The following is a 16,837-nucleotide window of genomic DNA, read 5'->3' as shown; positions in this document are numbered from 1 at the left end:
CTCCCGACCCAAGGCAGATGGGGGGGGGGGAACCTGGAGTAGGGGCAAAAACAAGGAGGGAGGAGAGGAAAAAACGAAAAGAGGGGGGAACCAAGGAGGGAGAGAACTTATAAAGATGGGAGAAGGGCAGACGCGAGAGGGAATGAGAGGAGGCAGAGGAGGGAAATGTAAGAGGACGCAGGGGAGAGAAGGGGACAAAGAGAGGGGAGGTGGGGAAGAAAGAGGATGGAAGGGGGGGAGAGGGAGCCCGGGAAAAGGACAGAGGAAAGGAGGGGGAGTGAGGATCAGAGTTGATAGGAGGGATAAATGGAGGGAGGGAGGGCATCATCCGGGAGGGGGAGTTGATGGAAGCCACCTTGGGAAAGGAGATGTAGGGTGTAGAGATGGAGGATAGGGGGGACACAACGGTGAAGACGGGGCAGGGGGCGGGGATTGGAGAGGAGAGGAGCAACCAGGGGCTGAGGGGGTTCAAGACGGCGGGAGGTGTAGAGGATGCGGATATGTTCGAGGAATAGGAGCAGATGGGGGAAAGGAATGAGATCATAGAGGATCTGCGTGGGGGACGGGAGGCGTGTACGGAAGGCGAGGCGGAGTGCATGACGCTCAAGGATGTGGAGGGTAACATCTGTGAGTACCACACACTATTGATAATTTTCTCTTTGCCTTTGCAGCAGAGGGAGTAGTATGGGTGGCAGTGTAAAAATCCCTGATCACCAGTCTTATCGCCAATGCCCTGGATTAAATTCCAAACCTCTCTGCAGTGTTCCATGGCGTGAAGAAATACGACACTGTTGATGGTGATATGTCTGTCAGATGGCGATGTTAAGCTTTGTGGGCTCCTTGTTGCTCTCCAAGAAGAGGAACTATGGTTGGCCCGCTAGATGGCGCTGCCATACGTCAAACGGATATGAACTGCGTTTTGTTTTTAAAATAGGAACCCCCATTTTTATTACATATTCGTGTAGTACGTAAAGAAATATGAATGTTTTAGTTGGACCACTTTTTTCGCTTTCTGATAGATGGCGCTGTAATAGTCGCAAATGTATAAGTACGTGGTATCACGTAACATTCCGCCAGTGCGGACGGTATTTGCTTCGTAATGTATATTACCCCTGTTAAAATGGACCCTTTACCAATCGCGGAAAAGGTCGATATCGTGTTGATGTATGGCTATTGTGATCAAAATGCCCAACGGGCGTGTGCTATGTATGCTGCTCGGTATCCTGGACGACATCATCCAAGTGTCCGGACCGTTCGCCGGATAGTTACGTTATTTAAGGAAACAGGAAGTGTTGTACCACGTGTGAAACGTCAACCACGACCTGCAACAAATGATGCTGCCCAAGTAGGTGTTTTAGCTGCTGTCGCGGTTAATCCGCACATCAGTAGCAGACAAACTGCGCGAGAATCGGGAATCTAAAAACCGCGGTGTTGAGAATGCTACATCAACATCGATTGCACCCGTACAATATTCCTATGCAACAGCAATTGCATGGTGACGACTTTGAACGTCGTGTACAGTTCTGCCACTGGGTACAAGAGAAATTACGGGACGATGAAAGATTTTTTGCACGAGTTCTATTTAGTGATGAAGCGTCATTCACCAACAGCGGTAACGTAAACCGGCATAATATGTACTATTGGGCAACGGAAAACCCCCGATGGCTGCGACAAGTGGAACATCAGCGACCATGGCGGGTTAATGTATGGTGCGGCATTATGGGAGGAAGGATAATTGGCGACCATTTTATCGATTGCCATCACACGGTAAGAACGCTGCAATTTGAGGAAGCTGTCTTGCAGCATGTGAAGGATCCAAATGGTGCAATTTATGCTGATTTACCGATGTTACTACAAGATGTTTCACTGCATGACGGAATGTCGATGTACTTCCAACATAATGGATGTCCGGCACATAGCTCGCGTGCGGTTGAAGCGGTATTGAACAGCATATTTGATGACTGGTGGATTGGCTGTCGAAGCACCATACCGTGGCCCGTACGTTCACCGGATCTGACGTCCCCGATTTCTTTCTGTGGGGAAAGTTGAAGGATATTTGCTATCGTGATCCACCGACAACGCCTGACAACATGCGTCAGCGCATTGTCAGTGCATGTGCGAACATTACGGAAGGCGAACTACTCGCTGTTGAGAGGAATGTTGTTACACGTTTTGCCAAATGCATTGAGGTTAACGGACATCATTTTGAGCATTTATTGCATTAATGTGGTATTTACAGGTAATCACGCTGTAACAGCATGCGTTCTCAGAAATGATAAGTTCACAAAGGTACCTGTATGACATTGGAACAACCGAAATAAAATGTTCAAAAGTACCTACGTTCTGTAATTTAATATAAAAAACCTACCTGTTACCAACTGTTCGTCAAAAATTGTGAGCCATATGTTTGTGGCTATTACAGTGCCATCTATTACAAAGCGAAAAAAATGGTCCAACTAAAACATTCATATTTCTTTACGTACGACATGAATATGTAATATAAAATTGGGGTCCCCATTTTAAAAAATTTAGTTGATATCCGCTTGACCTATGGCAGCGCCATCTAGCGGGCCAACCATAGCGCCATCTGGTTTCCCCCCTCAAGCTAGACAAGTTTCGTTCTTTGCAGTTTTTTCGTTTGATGGTCATTTCGTGAGATATTTGGCCCGGTCAAAATCAACGGACCACCCTGTATATTCACGAAAATATGGTACCGGTATTCAGAATTTCATTAACGCTGCTATCAACTAATTGCTTTGTTACAGACTCACTGTCCATGTCAGTATTACCGACTGACTCACTGTCCACATCCAGTGATATGTCGGCAGGAGCTATTTTGATGCATTTGCTGTGAAAAATCAACTCCATAAGTTGGTCCCCTTACTTAATGTTCTCCTTGCATGTGTCCGTGTACACAGTTGTTGCTCACATTCAACGAATAATGGCTCATACTGCAAACAGTACGTGGTTCATGTAGCTGAAGTGGCTGACTTACCCACATTGTCCACAGAGGCCTTGCGGTTGGAGTTGGCCCGCGATGCCATCCTCTTCTTGCCCCGGGTGCACCGCTGTATCGACTTGTCCCAGTACATCACTGCAGCACCACAGACAAAATCTCATTTAGCGAGCAAATGAAAATGATCCGAATTTCTGTACACATTACATCTAGTTCAATTTCCGACTACTCATGACATGTTGACATGTTCTGCATACTCCCACATATGCCGACAATTTTTAGTAACTGTCCCTCAAATATTAGAAACATACACTACTGGCCATTACAATTGCTACACCACGAAGGAATGCAGATGATAAACGGATATTCAGTGGACAAATGTATTAAACTAGAACTGACATGTGATTACATTTTCACGCAACTTGGGTGCAAAGATCCTGAGAAATCAGTACCCAGAACAAGCACCTCTGGCCGTAATAACGGCCACGATACGCCTGGGCATTGAGTCAAACAGAGCTCGGATGGCGTGTACAGGTACAGCTGCCCATGCAGCTTCAACACGATACCACAGTTCATCAAGAGTAGTGACTGGCTTATTGTGACGAGCCAGTTGCTCGGCCACCATTGACCAGACGTTTTCAGTTGTCGAGAGATCTGGAGAATGTGCTGGCCAGAGCAGCAGTCGAACATTTTCTGTGTCCAGAAAGGTCAGTACAGGACCTGCAACGTGCGGTCGTGCATTATCCTGCTGAAATGTAGGGTTCCACAGGGATTGAATGAAGGTTAGAGCCACGGGTCGTAACACATCTGAAATGTAACGTCCACTGTTCAAAGTGGCGTCAGTCCGAACAAGAGGTGACCGAGACGTGTAACCAATGGCACCCCATACCATCACACCTGATGATACGCCAGTATGGCGATGACGAATACACGCTTCCAATGTGCGTTCACCGCGATGTAGCAAAACACGGGTGCTACCATCATGATGCTGTAAACAGAACCTGGATTCATCCGAAAAAGTGACTTTTTACCATTCGTGCACCCAGGTTCGTCGTTGAGTACACCATCGGAGGCGCTCCTGTCTGTGATGCAGCGTCAAGAGTAACCGCAGCCACGGTCTCCGAGCTGCTGCAAATGCCGTAGAACTGTTCGTGCAGATGGTTGTTGTCTTGCAGACGTCCCCATCTGTTGACTCAGGGATCGAGACGTGGCTGCACGATCCGTTAGAACCATGCGGATAAGATGCCTGTCATCTCGACTGCTAGTGATACGAGATCCAGCACGGCGTTCCGTATTACGCTCCTGAACCCACCGATTCCATATTCTGCTAACAGTCATTGGATCTCGACCAACCGAGCAGCAATGTCGCGATACCATAAACCGAAATCGCGATAGGCTACAATCCGACCTTTATCAAAGTCGGAAGCATGATGGTACGCATTTCTCCTCCTTACGCAAGACATCACAACAACGTTTCACTTGGCAACGCCGGTCAACTGCTGTTTGTGTATGAGAAATCGGTTGGAAACTTTCCTCATGTCAGCACGTAGTAGGTGTCGCCACCGACGCCAACCTTTCCCGTCGATTAAATTTCGCGTCTGTAGCACGTCATCTTCGTGGTGTAGCAATTTTAATGGCCAGTAGTGTACTTTGTGGCCAGTTTCGAAATGCTGTCAACAGTATCAAACTTGTTTATGATCACTGACAAGACTATAGGTCCAAGCATATTACCCTGTGAGACACTGATTGTTATATGCACTTCTAATGATTTTGTATGATCTTCAAAGCCGCACAATAGTCTGCAACTCCAGACTTGTGAAGTAATCTCTCTATAATCAGAGTAATCCTTGCATGTTATAAAAGCAGAGGAATGTACGCGTGCATGTCCCGCATGTCCTCCTAAACCACTGGACAATTTCAACAAAACTTGGTACACAGATCCCTTACTGTCAGGCAACAATCGCTGTAGCGATAATAACCAGCTATCGATCATAGTACAGGAGATGTGACGTCATAAACAATGAAATGCCTGAAAACTACCGCATGATGCTTGGCATTTCAATTTATTGTTGCTTTGCTACTAATTATATTCACAGCACATTTCGCAGAGAGTATGCACATATGCCGCTGAATGTACTTACATAATTACCTCATTTTATAACACACAATACAACAGATGTAAAAAAAATTGCGTACAGTGTCAAATATACCATTGATACAGATGAGAGAAGGTAGTGATGTTGGACACTGGGATTCTGAGTGAAGTCGACTTTCTCACTCATCCGAAAGGAGCTTGTTTAGCTTGGGGCTAGGAATTTGGGCAGGCTAGTCCATTTCAGGAATGTTGTTGTCGACAGACAAGGTGCACTTGTCATGCCGATACAAAACAACTGTCGAAGACACTGAGCCCTCCTTATCGACCCATTCTAGGGTTCCTGCTTCTGAGCTGACAAGACAACGATCCCCTCCAACCACCTACTGTTATACTGATGGGTCCGACCATCGTGACAAGTAGTTGTGGCTTCCCCATTACATAGATATGTCTGCATACTTTTGAACACATAGTGATGTGAAAGAATTTCAATACGTAGCTGAAACATCGTTCCATTTCACTGCACTCACTCTACCTGTTGCAGTTTCCACGACAATAAATGCGATGCAGTAGCTTCGGACTGACATTTGTAGCATACCTTTGAACAAGCTTATCCTTGGGATATAAAAATGGAAATGAGCATACGGCATTGTGGGCCTGGAGTCCCCCATACGGGGAAGTTCGGCCGCCGAGGGCAAGTACTTATATCATTCGACGCCACATTGGGCGACTTGCGCGTCGGAGATGGGGATGAAATGACGATGAGGACAACACACAGCCCCTGAGCGCAGGAAATCTCCTGACCCAGCCGGGAATCGAACCCGGGCCCCTTGGCGTGGCATTCCGCCGCGCTTACCACTCGGCCAACTGGGGCGGACTTGGGAGATACAGAAATGTAGATTACAGAAGCGAAACGGCGTGAATAAGTGTTAATTTTGGTACTGGAAGTTCGTTCTGCATAATATTAGGATTCCAAAAATGTACTGCACCTAACTCAAACCAGTTGAACGCTTGAAACATAAACGCTACCACAGTCATGGACTTCAGGACTTAAGAAGTAAAAAGCTGTGAGGAGTGTGTGCTGGAGAAATGGAATGTTTTCATACTAGTGAGAAAATAAATTAAAAGTACAGGAGGGAGGAGGGGATGGAAAAATCCTGAGTCAAATTATACATAATTCTGATAGTGAGCATTGTCGGTAACGTTGTCGAGAATTAGCTATTTGTTAGAAGGGATATCCAGTTTAAAAGAATGAGTAACAGCTTCTCTTTAACAAAATGTTGACTAAACAGATGAGTAATATTTCAGTTTAGGTAGCACTGGTGATTACGTTTGTCTTGCCACTCAATTCTGAAAGATATTTAATAACTGGACAGATAGGCAGATGGCTTTTGAAGCATGCTGGTTTGGAGTTTGACTGTGAGACCACCCAATAATGTAACGTCATTTGAGCAGAAAAATAACTGGTGAGGACCGAAGTGGAAGGGATGTAAAAAACAGACTGGTAATAGTAAGAAAAGCATTCCTGAAAAAGAAGGATTGTTAACACTGACCGTAAACGTAAGCCTCAGCAAGTCTTTTCTGAAGGCATTTGCCTGGAGTGTAGCCATGTGCGAAACTGGAACGTGAACGATAAGCACTACAGATGTGAAAAGAACTGAAGCTTGCCAAATGTAGTGCTACAGAAGAACGGTGAGACTTAGATTGACAGATGGAACAATTATTGATGAAGTAATATTGTTGCTGTTGTGGTCTTCAGTCTGAAGACTGGTTTGACACAGCTCTCCACGCTATTCTATCCGAGCCTGTTCATCTCCAAATGACTGCTGCAACCTACATCCTTCTGAATCTGCTTAATGTATTCATGTCTTGGTCTCCCTCTACGATCCCCCCCCCCCCCCCCCCCCGCCACTCCTACCCCCCTCACACACAGTTTCCTCCCAGACTATATTGGTCACCCCTTGATATCTAAGAATGTGCCCTATCAATCAATCCCTTCCTTTAGTCAAGTTGTGTCACAAATTTCTTTCCTCCGCAGTTCTATTCAGTATCTCGCGAGTTACGTCATTTACCCACCTACTCTTCCACATTTTTCTGTAATACCACATTTCAAAAGCTTCTATTCACTTCTTGTATGAACTGCTTATCATCCACATGTCTCTTCTGTAGAACTCAAAACTCCATACGAATACCTTCAGAAGAGATTTCTCAGCGATTGAATCTAAATTTAGTGTTAACAAACCAGTTTATTGGTCAAATGGTTCAAATAGCTCTGAGCACTGTGGGACTTAACATCTGAGGTCATCAGTCCCCTAGATCTGAGAACTACTTAAATCTGACTAACCTAAGGACATCACACACATCCATGCCCGAGGCAGGGTTCGAACCTGCGACCGTAGTTTATAGGATCACAAACGTTTTTCATACTTTTGCGTGTCCGCATTTTATGTGATCTCGGCTATGGCCACCATCAGTTACTTTGCTGCCAAAATAGCAGAACTCATCTACTACTTCTAGAGTCTTATTTCCTAATCTAATTCCGTCATCGTCAGTTGACTTTTTCCGACTACATGCCACCAGCCTTGTTTTACTATTGACGACGTTCACCTTACAAGTTCTTTCGAAGACGCTATCCATTCTGCCCAACAGATCTTCCAAGTCCTTTGCTGTTTCAGACAGAATCACAGTGTCATCCACAATCGCTAATTATGAGGTACGAGGTCCGATGAAGAGGTATTGCAACACATTTTTGTCTTGGCCAATTTCGGTTGAATTAATGCGGAATTTGTTGTGGGATATCGTGGAATATTCCTGCTTTAGATCCTATGGTTTCATGAAGCTCCGGTACGCGGCAGCGCTATAGGTAGCCTTCAACATGGCGTCTGTAGGAAGTTGCGTTACAACAAGAGAGCTGTCATTGAGTTCCTTTGTCGGAAAACCACAGTATCGCAGATATTCATAGACACTTGCAGAATGTCTATGCAGACCTGGCAGTGAACAAAAGCACGGTGAGTCGTTGGGCGAGGCGTCTATCATCATGGCAACAGGGTCGCGCAATCCTGTCTGATCTCCCGCATGTGACTCCTGGAATACTGGAATGTGCGGACACTCTCATTCGAGGTGATCGACAGATCACGATAAAACACCTTGATGCTCAACTGGGCTTCTCTGATGGTAGTGCTGACACATTCGTCCACCAGTTGGGTTACCCAAAAGTGTGTCTCTACAGGGTCCCTCGATGCCTCGAGTTGGAATGATCAATGCTGAAGTGCATTGTGCTATCCGCAGGAACCTAAAGAAACGACTTCAGTGTGCTAGTCGTGGCAAAAAGTGAGTCAGTCAGTCAGTCGGAGGCAGTTGGTCAGCCAGGTCAGTCTGTCAGTCTGAGTCGCCGAGTCTGGTTAGCTGGTCAGCCAAGTTAGTCTGGGTCTGTCTCTCGTACGCATTGGTGAGGCGGTTAGTGTCTGTCTGTTGTCCGGAGTGATAGTACGTGTTAGGCCGCCAGTCCGCTCGAGATAGCTCAGGCGATGGGTATTGGTGGTTCGATCGATCGGTTGGTCGGTCGCGCACTGGAACACGAGATGACTTGTGCGGCTGGAGCGTCGGCGCATGTGAGGTCGCCACGTGAGTCCAGTGGGCCGCGCCGTATAGCGAGGGGTAGTGGCTTCGCGGTCGGCACGAAAGCCTCTCCTTCTCGACGACAACGCAATGCCTCACGCAGGCCTGTGCACCTGAGAGGAGCTCACAAAACTACACTGGACCATTCTTCTTCATCCACCATACAGCCCAGATCTCGTACCTTCCAACATCCACCTGTTTGGCCCAGTGAAGAATTCACTATGCAGGAACCAGCATACGGATGATGGAGAGGTTACTGATGCAGCAAGACATTGGCTCTGAGGTCGACCAGTGGAGCGGTACCATGCGGGTGTACTGTCCTTCCCAGTACAGAAGGCATAAGGCCGTCCCATTGAATGGATATTACTTTGAAAAATAGGGTTTTGCAAGCAAAATAATGGGGAATAATAGTGTCTCGGAATCCTGTATAAAGCCAACTTGCTTTCAGAAAGAAAGTATTGCATTATTTAATGGCCCACGTACTTAACCCAACTGGTGAAAAAAGGAATCCTGTAAAACGTAACTAAATGAAGTGATAAGGCGATTGGAAACATCCTCAGATAGCTGGGAAACATCGATACGGTGTCGGAGAGAAGTTCAACTTGTTCAAATGGCTCTGAGCACTATGGAACTTAACATCTATGGTCATCAGTCCCCTAGAACGTAGAACTACTTAAACCTAACTAACCTAAGGACATCACACAAGACCCAGTCATCACGAGGCAGAGAAAATCCCTGACCCCGCCGGGAATCGAACCCGGGCGTGGGAAGCGAGGGTGCTACCGCACGACCACGAGGTGCGGACTCGGAGAGAAGTGCTGAGGGTGAAAACTGTAGAAGGAGACCAAGAGGTGAGTACAGTAAACAGGTTCAAAGGGTCAGGGCTGCAGTAGTTATGCAGAGGTGGGGAGGGCTTACACAGGGTAGAGTAGTGTGGAGAGCTGCATGAAACTGGTCTTCAGACGGGAGACGACAACAACACAAACTCTTGCTCCCAGGGTAATGATTACTGCGTACAACCTGGTGGCGTACTTTATCTGACTTCAAATCACAACATACATTGCTCATCTAACCACCTCATGCCCGAGTTTAATAAATGAGCAAGTCTGTTGGATGTGGCACTTGCTGAGGGAAGTACCAGACAGCTGGTCTGAGGACAGAACCAAATGGAACTCTGGGCCGGAGCTACTGTGAGGGGTACAGGGGAAGGGAGTGGCGATGTCGGATGCCGGATGTGCCGACCTGCGATGTAGACGATGTACAGCAGCACCAGGGTGAGCGCCTCGTACCACTCGACACGCTCGTCGTGGATGATGCAGATCATCAGCGACACGGTCACGCCGTACGCCAGGCAGTCCCTCGTCAGGGGCCACCAGTCCAGAGGCACCACCTGCAACATGAGCCAGCACCAGTACTGTAACCACCAGAACTCTGGCGACCTCAAAACCAATATTTGAGAGGTACGCGCTGTATTTTTCTATTACTATCTTTATGAAATACATATAACAAAAAAGTTTTGCATTATCTCAGTTCAAAGAGTTATGGAACCTGCACAGCAAGTTGGAATAGAGATCAACATAAACATCATTTCCATCCTTTTTATTGCTCACGAAAATCACGCATTGCATGCTGTACCACCATATAGCGAGACCTTCACAGGTGGTGGTCCAGATTGCTGCACACACCAGTACTTCTAATACCCAGTAGCACTTCCTCCTGCATTGACACATGCCTGTATTCGTCGTGCCATGCTATCTACATGTTGATCAAGGCACTGTTGCTCCAGATTGTCACACTCCCCAATGGCGATTCGGCATAGACACCTCGGAGTGGTTGGTGGGTCACATCGTCCAGAAACAGCCCTTATCAATCTATCCCAGGCATCTTCGATAGTGTTCATGTCTGGAGAACATGCTGGCCACTCTAGTCGAGCGATGTAGTTATCCTGAAGGTGCAGATGTGCACGATGGGGGCGCGAATGGTTGTCGTCCATCAAGGTGAATGCTTCGCCAATATGCTGCCAATATGATTGCACTACTGGTCGGAGGATCACATTCACGTATGGAACAGCCATTACGGCGCCTTCCCTGACCACCAGCAGCGTACGTCGACCCTACATAATGCCACCCCTAAACGGCAGGGAACCTCCACCTTGCTACACTCGCTGGACAGTGTGTCTAGGGCATTCAGCCTGACCGGGTTGCCTCCAAACATGTCTCCGACGATTGTCTGGTTGAAGGCATATGCGACACTCATCGGTGAAGAGAACGTGATGCCAGTCCTGTGCAGTCCATTCGGCATGTTGTTGAGCTCATCTGTATCGCACTGCCCAGTGTCGTGGTTGTAAAGATGGACCTCGCCACGGATGTCAGTAGTGAAGTTGCACATCATCCAGCCTATTGCGCACAGTTTGAGTCATAACACGAGGTCGTGTGGTTGCATCATTCAACATGGTGGAGTTGCTGTCAGGGTTCCTCAGAGCCATAATCCATAGGTAGCAGTCATCCACTGCAGTAGTAGCCCTCGGGCGGCTTGAGTGAGGTATGTCATGGACAGTTTGTGTCTCCCTGTATCTCCTCCGTGTCTGAACAACATCGCTCTGCTTCACTCCGAGAAGCCTGGACACTTTCCTTGTTGAGAGCCCTTCCTGGCACAAAGTAACAATGCGGACGCGATCGAACCGCGGTACTGACCGTCTAGGCACAGTTGAACAACAGACAACACGAGCTGTGTACCTGTTTTCTGGTGGAATGACTGGAACTGAACGGCTGTCGGACCCCCTCCGTCTAATAGGCGCTGCTCATGCAAGGTTGTTTACATCATTGGGTGGGTTTATTGATATCTCTGAACAGTCAAAGGGACTGTGTCTGTGATACAATATACACAGTCAACGTCTATCTTCAGGAGTTCTGGGAACCAAGGTGATGCAAAACTTTTTTTAATGTGTGTAATTTTAACGGCTTCAGTTACTTTTTGCTAATATATTCTAAGCAAAGAAAGCGAGACAATACATTGCCCAAAATGGGACGGAAATCGGTAGATGTGATATTCATGTACAGACAAACAAGCGATTACACTTTCAGGAAAAATGGTTTAATCAAGAGAAAGACTTCGCAAACTGGGCAAGTCAATAGTGTTTTAGACCACCGTAGGCCCTCATTCAAGCAGTTATACATCTTGACACTAATTGATAGAGCTGTTGGGTGCCCTTCTGAGGGATATCGAGCCAAATTCTCTCCAGTCAGAGACATTCGAAATGTTCTCAATCTGGCGGAGATCCAGCGACATTACTCGCCAAGGTAGGGTTTGGCAAACACGAGGGCAAGCAATACAAACTCTCACAGTGTGCGGGCGGGCATTATTCTATTGAGCCGTAAGCCCAGGGCGGCTTGCCATGAAGGTCAACAAAACCGGGCGCAGAATATCGTCGACTTGCCGCTGTGGTGCAAGGGTGCCACGGGAGACAATCAAACGGGTCTTGTTATAAAAGTAAAATGGCAACCCAGACCATCACTACTGCTTGTCGGGTCACACGGCAGGCGACAGTCAGGTTGGTATCTTACTGTTATCTGGGGCGTCATCGATTCGGCCAGGGATCTCACTGACTGGAGTGTAATTGTCTTCAGTGATGAACCCCATTTCGAAATCCAACCCCAACCCCAATGACCCATAAAGACATCTCTACAGGCGACTCAGACAGTGGTGCCACACCAACCTGATTGTTGCCTGAATGTAACCCAACAAGTAGGAGTGAATGCTATTGGGTCCTATTCCGTTTTATAGCAGGACCCCTTTGATTGTCATTCACAGTACCCTTACAACACAGCGAAGCTTTGACAAAATTCTACACCCTTCATCACAAGCCATTCTAGGTTTACATTTCAGCAAGATACTTCGCGCCCGCACGTGGCGGAAGTTTCTACTGGTTGTCTTCTTGTTTGTCAGACCACACCTTGGCCAGCAAGGTTGCCGGATCTCCGGATCTCCCCCCCCCCCCCCCCAGTTGAGAACGTTTGGAGAAGTGTGGGCAGGGTCCTTCAACCAGTTCGCGGTTTTGACCATCTAACGCACCAACTGGATAGGATTCCTCATGAGGAGAACCGACAACTCTCTCAATCAGTACTGAGCAGTATAGCTGCTTGCATAAGAGCTGGAGGTGGTCCAACGCGTTATTGACTTGCTCAATTTGTGAAGCTCTTTCTCTTGAAACATTCGCCCATTCTTTCTGAAATTGCAATCATTTCTTTGTCTGTACATGCACATCTCATCTACCGATCTCCGTCCTATTGGGCTAATTCCTTGGTGGTGGTCGTTTGTTGTCTTAGAATGTGTTTATTAGCACAACGTATTTCTGCAATATTCTGCCTTCTGTAGGTGCATTACAGTTACGTGCACATGTGCCTTAATCTAAAGCATGGTTTGTATTACTTGCTAGCTGAGCCAGTGAAACTTACCTGTCGTAATTTATCCCTGAACACAAAGATACATTTATCTTAATGCCTATCTTAAGGGGAATGTACAGTATGTTCAGATCGTTTCATTTGTGTCTTTAGCTACATTTTTGCTGAAAATGGAATTGTCTCTTACAGGTAGCACAGTAATAAACAAACCATCTTCCCTTAACACCTTCTCAGTCAGATGTTTACATCACTGTAGGGACTCTTAACTGCTAAGGCAAACTATTTCAATTTGTGAGATAGTATAAACAATGAACAATGAATGTTTCTTAAAGAAGCATATCGGAGTTAGAATTCTACGATTAGGATTTGTAATGAGTAGGAAGGTAGGACAGAGAGTTAGCTACTGTGAACTGTTCAGTGATAGATTATTCTCACCAGAACCGACAGCAAAACAACACCAACAACAGCAGTTTCGGTATACACGCTTACGTCACAGGCAGAAGACGGACAGATAAAGAAAGTAGGCCTACTTTTGTGTGACATCTGCTGCCTGGTGTAACACGAAAGATCCTTTGGATGGCAAGAAAGTAATCATGGCAGCAAGAGCCACAAATCATATATTTCAAATTCAAATTCGGCGAGGATCGCATAAATTAATTGGTCTAATTTCCATTACCTTTATTTTCCTTAGGTTGAAGTGGATTTTCTTAATCTCGTTTTCAGTCACCATCCGTTCCTCTTAACTGTTCTTCCAGCTCCTCTGCCATCTCTAAGGAAATCAGAGCACTGCCAACACCTCGAACTTTTACTTCTTCTTCTTCAATTTTCATTCCCTTTTCAAATTACTGCAGGGTTCCTTTTATCACTTTCTAATTGTACATGTCAAATAACACGGGGGACACGGTATAATACCTTGTCTCACTCCCTTCTGAACGCTACAATACCTTGTCTCACTCCTTTCTCAACCACTGCTTCCCTTTCACGTTCTTCAACTCTTTACAACTGCAGTCTGGTTTCTGTAGAATTTGTAGACGAACTTTCACTCCGGACATTTTACCACTACTGCCTTTACGGTGGGTACGACGTCAAATGGGCCGACTTGGACATTTTAGTTTCCACTGTCTATACTTTTACAAATAAATTCGTGAAACTTTGTCAGAATGATCAGGAAGGATCTAGAATTTGTAAGGATCTAGAATTTACATTCGTAGCAGTGGAAGCCTAAAAACATAACAAAATAAACTTTTTTACATGTGAAATTTCATCATTTTTTTCACTTACTATTGGTTGCATTTGTTGCTACAGGTACACTTTCCTTCATAAGAAAGAGAGATTCTTCGATGAATTTTGCACAGTATACAAACCATACTTACAGGTGTGTGAGACTCTAGAATTTATTTCATTTATGAAAAAATGAATGAGCTGTTACATTTTTAACGTCATGTTTGGAAAAAACTCAAATTTTATAGTTAATTATCTTAATTTTTACCGCAGTTTTTAATTGATTTGGAAAATTGTAAAGTTTCATACAGCTGTAAATATGGTTTGTATGCTCTGAAAAATTCATCGAAGAATCTCTTACTTATGAAAAAAAGTGTACCTACAGCAACAAATGCAGCCAATAGTAAGTGAAAAAATGATGCAATTTCACATGTAAAAAAATTTGTTTTGTTATGTTTTTGAACTTCCTCTGATACGATTGTGAATCCTGAATCATTCCTAGTCATGCTGACGAAGATTCATGAATTTATATAGACAGTGGAAACTAAAATGTCCTGTGGTGCCTCTCCTGCACCAAGTCAGTTCGTTTGACGTCCTACCCCCCCTTAAGAATTTCAATGAGACTATCTCAGTCACCGTTGTTAACACCTATCTGTAAATACGATAAACATAGGGTCACTTTCAGCCTCCCAAGGGATGTTTCCCGACTTCTACAAGTCTTTCCAATAACGTTCAAGTAAACAAAAAAGAAATTTCGGTCGACTGTCAGCAGTACATGCTGACGAAACTAAAATGAGCTCTAACATGGAAATTAAGCGTTTCCGGACACATGTCCACATAACATCTTTTCTTTATTTGTGTGTGAGGAATGTTTCCTAAAAGTTTGGCCGTACCTTTTTGTAACAGCCTGTGTATCGGCGATACACATTGTGCTGCCTCGCAATGTATTTATTCACTACCAGTTTCGATCATGAACCACGCTCACAGTGAAAAAATATCTGCTGTCACAACTTCACATGTCATACACTCTGTTTAACCAGAAAAGTATACGCCACAGCTGACTTGATAACGTAAGAAACTGCTACTTAACGTCATAATGGAGGCTCGTGTTCGTGCTTGCCAAATGCTACCTCGGCCAGCAATGGCGCCAGATCTGTCCCCTTACACCACAGTGGTACGTCGACGATACTCTAGTCCCCGTTTTGTTGCCGTTCATGGCAAACCATCCTGGACTTATATTTCAGCAGGATAATACCCGCCCGCACACTGCGACTTCTACGGCTTCTCCTCAGGCTCACCAAACCCTAACTTGGCCAGTGAAGACGCCGGATCTCTCCCCAATTGAGCATCAAGGGCAGGACCCTCCAACCATCTCGGGATTTTGCAATCTGACGCGCCAATCGGACAAAATGGGGCACGATAGCCGTCATGGGGACATCAAGAAACTCTGGTCAGGCAGATAATGGACAGAAATTTCTGAGAACAGCATTTTATGGTAGTGAACCATGAACTGTGAGATAACCAGAGACGTGCTACAGAAGAATGGAAAGTTAGGTGGACTGATAACGTGAGGAATGAGAAAGTTCTTAGCAGAATCGGAAGAAATTTTAATTCGTTTCTACAGCTTCCAATATTATCGCCGATACACAGGCTGTTACAAAAAGGTACGGCCAAACTTTTAGGAAACATTCCTCACACACAAATAAAGAAAAGATGTTATGTGGACATGTGTCCGGAAACGCTTAATTTCCATGTTAGAGCTCATTTTAGTTTCGTCAGCATGTACTGTACTTCCTCGATTCACCGCCAGTTGGCCCAATTGAAGGAAGGTAATGCTGACTTCGGTGCTTGTGTTGACATGCGACTCATTGCTCTACAGCATCAACAGGTTAGTGTTCATCACGAACGTGGTTTTGCAGTCAGTGCAATGTTTACAAATGCGGGGTTGGCAGATGCCCATTTGATGTACGGACTACCACGGGGCAATAGCCGTGGCGCGGTACGTTTGTATTAGGACAGATTTCCAGAACGAAGGTGTCACGACAGGAAGACGTTCGAAGCAATTGATCGGCGTCTTAGGGAGCACGGAACATTCCAGCCTACGACTCGCGACTGGGGAAGACCTAGAACGACGAGGACACCTGCAATGGACGAGGCAATTCTTCGTGCAGTTGACGATAACCCTAATGTCACCGTCAGAGAAGTTGCTGCTGTACAAGGTAACGTTGACCACGTCACTGTATGGAGAGAGCGACGGGAGAACCAGTTGTTTCTGTACGGTGTACAGCGTGTGCAGGCACCATCAGCAGCTGATTGGCCTCCACGGGTACACTTCTGCGAATGCTTCATCCGACAATGTGTCAATCCTCATTTCAGTGCTAATGTTCTCTTTACGGATGAGGCTTCATTCCGACGTGATCAAATTGTAAATTTTCACAATCAACATGTGTGGGCTGACGAGAATCCGCACGCATTTGTGCAATCACGTCATCAACACAGATTTTCTGTGAACGTTTGGGCAGGCATTGTTGGTGATGTCTCGATTGGGCC

General features: G+C 45.8%; 1 protein-coding gene across 1 annotated transcript in view; it reads right to left on the bottom strand.

Annotated features, from left to right (window-relative positions):
- Nucleotides 1-16,837, bottom strand: part of LOC126426921 (sodium/potassium/calcium exchanger 3) — a 223,040-nt gene that overhangs the window by 71,161 nt on the left and 135,042 nt on the right. Inside the window, exons 4-5 of the mRNA XM_050089024.1 lie at nucleotides 9,909-10,056; nucleotides 2,996-3,094 (exon numbers count right to left, since the gene is read on the bottom strand). Of these exons, the coding sequence (XP_049944981.1) occupies nucleotides 2,996-3,094; nucleotides 9,909-10,056 (247 nt within the window). The remainder of the gene's footprint in view (nucleotides 1-2,995; nucleotides 3,095-9,908; nucleotides 10,057-16,837) is intronic.

Source organism: Schistocerca serialis, chromosome 11 (assembly GCF_023864345.2).
Source record: "Schistocerca serialis cubense isolate TAMUIC-IGC-003099 chromosome 11, iqSchSeri2.2, whole genome shotgun sequence".
Lineage (NCBI taxonomy): Eukaryota > Metazoa > Arthropoda > Insecta > Orthoptera > Acrididae > Schistocerca > Schistocerca serialis.
Note: the sequence above shows the minus strand (reverse complement) of the source record. Positions and strands in the feature narration are given on the sequence as shown.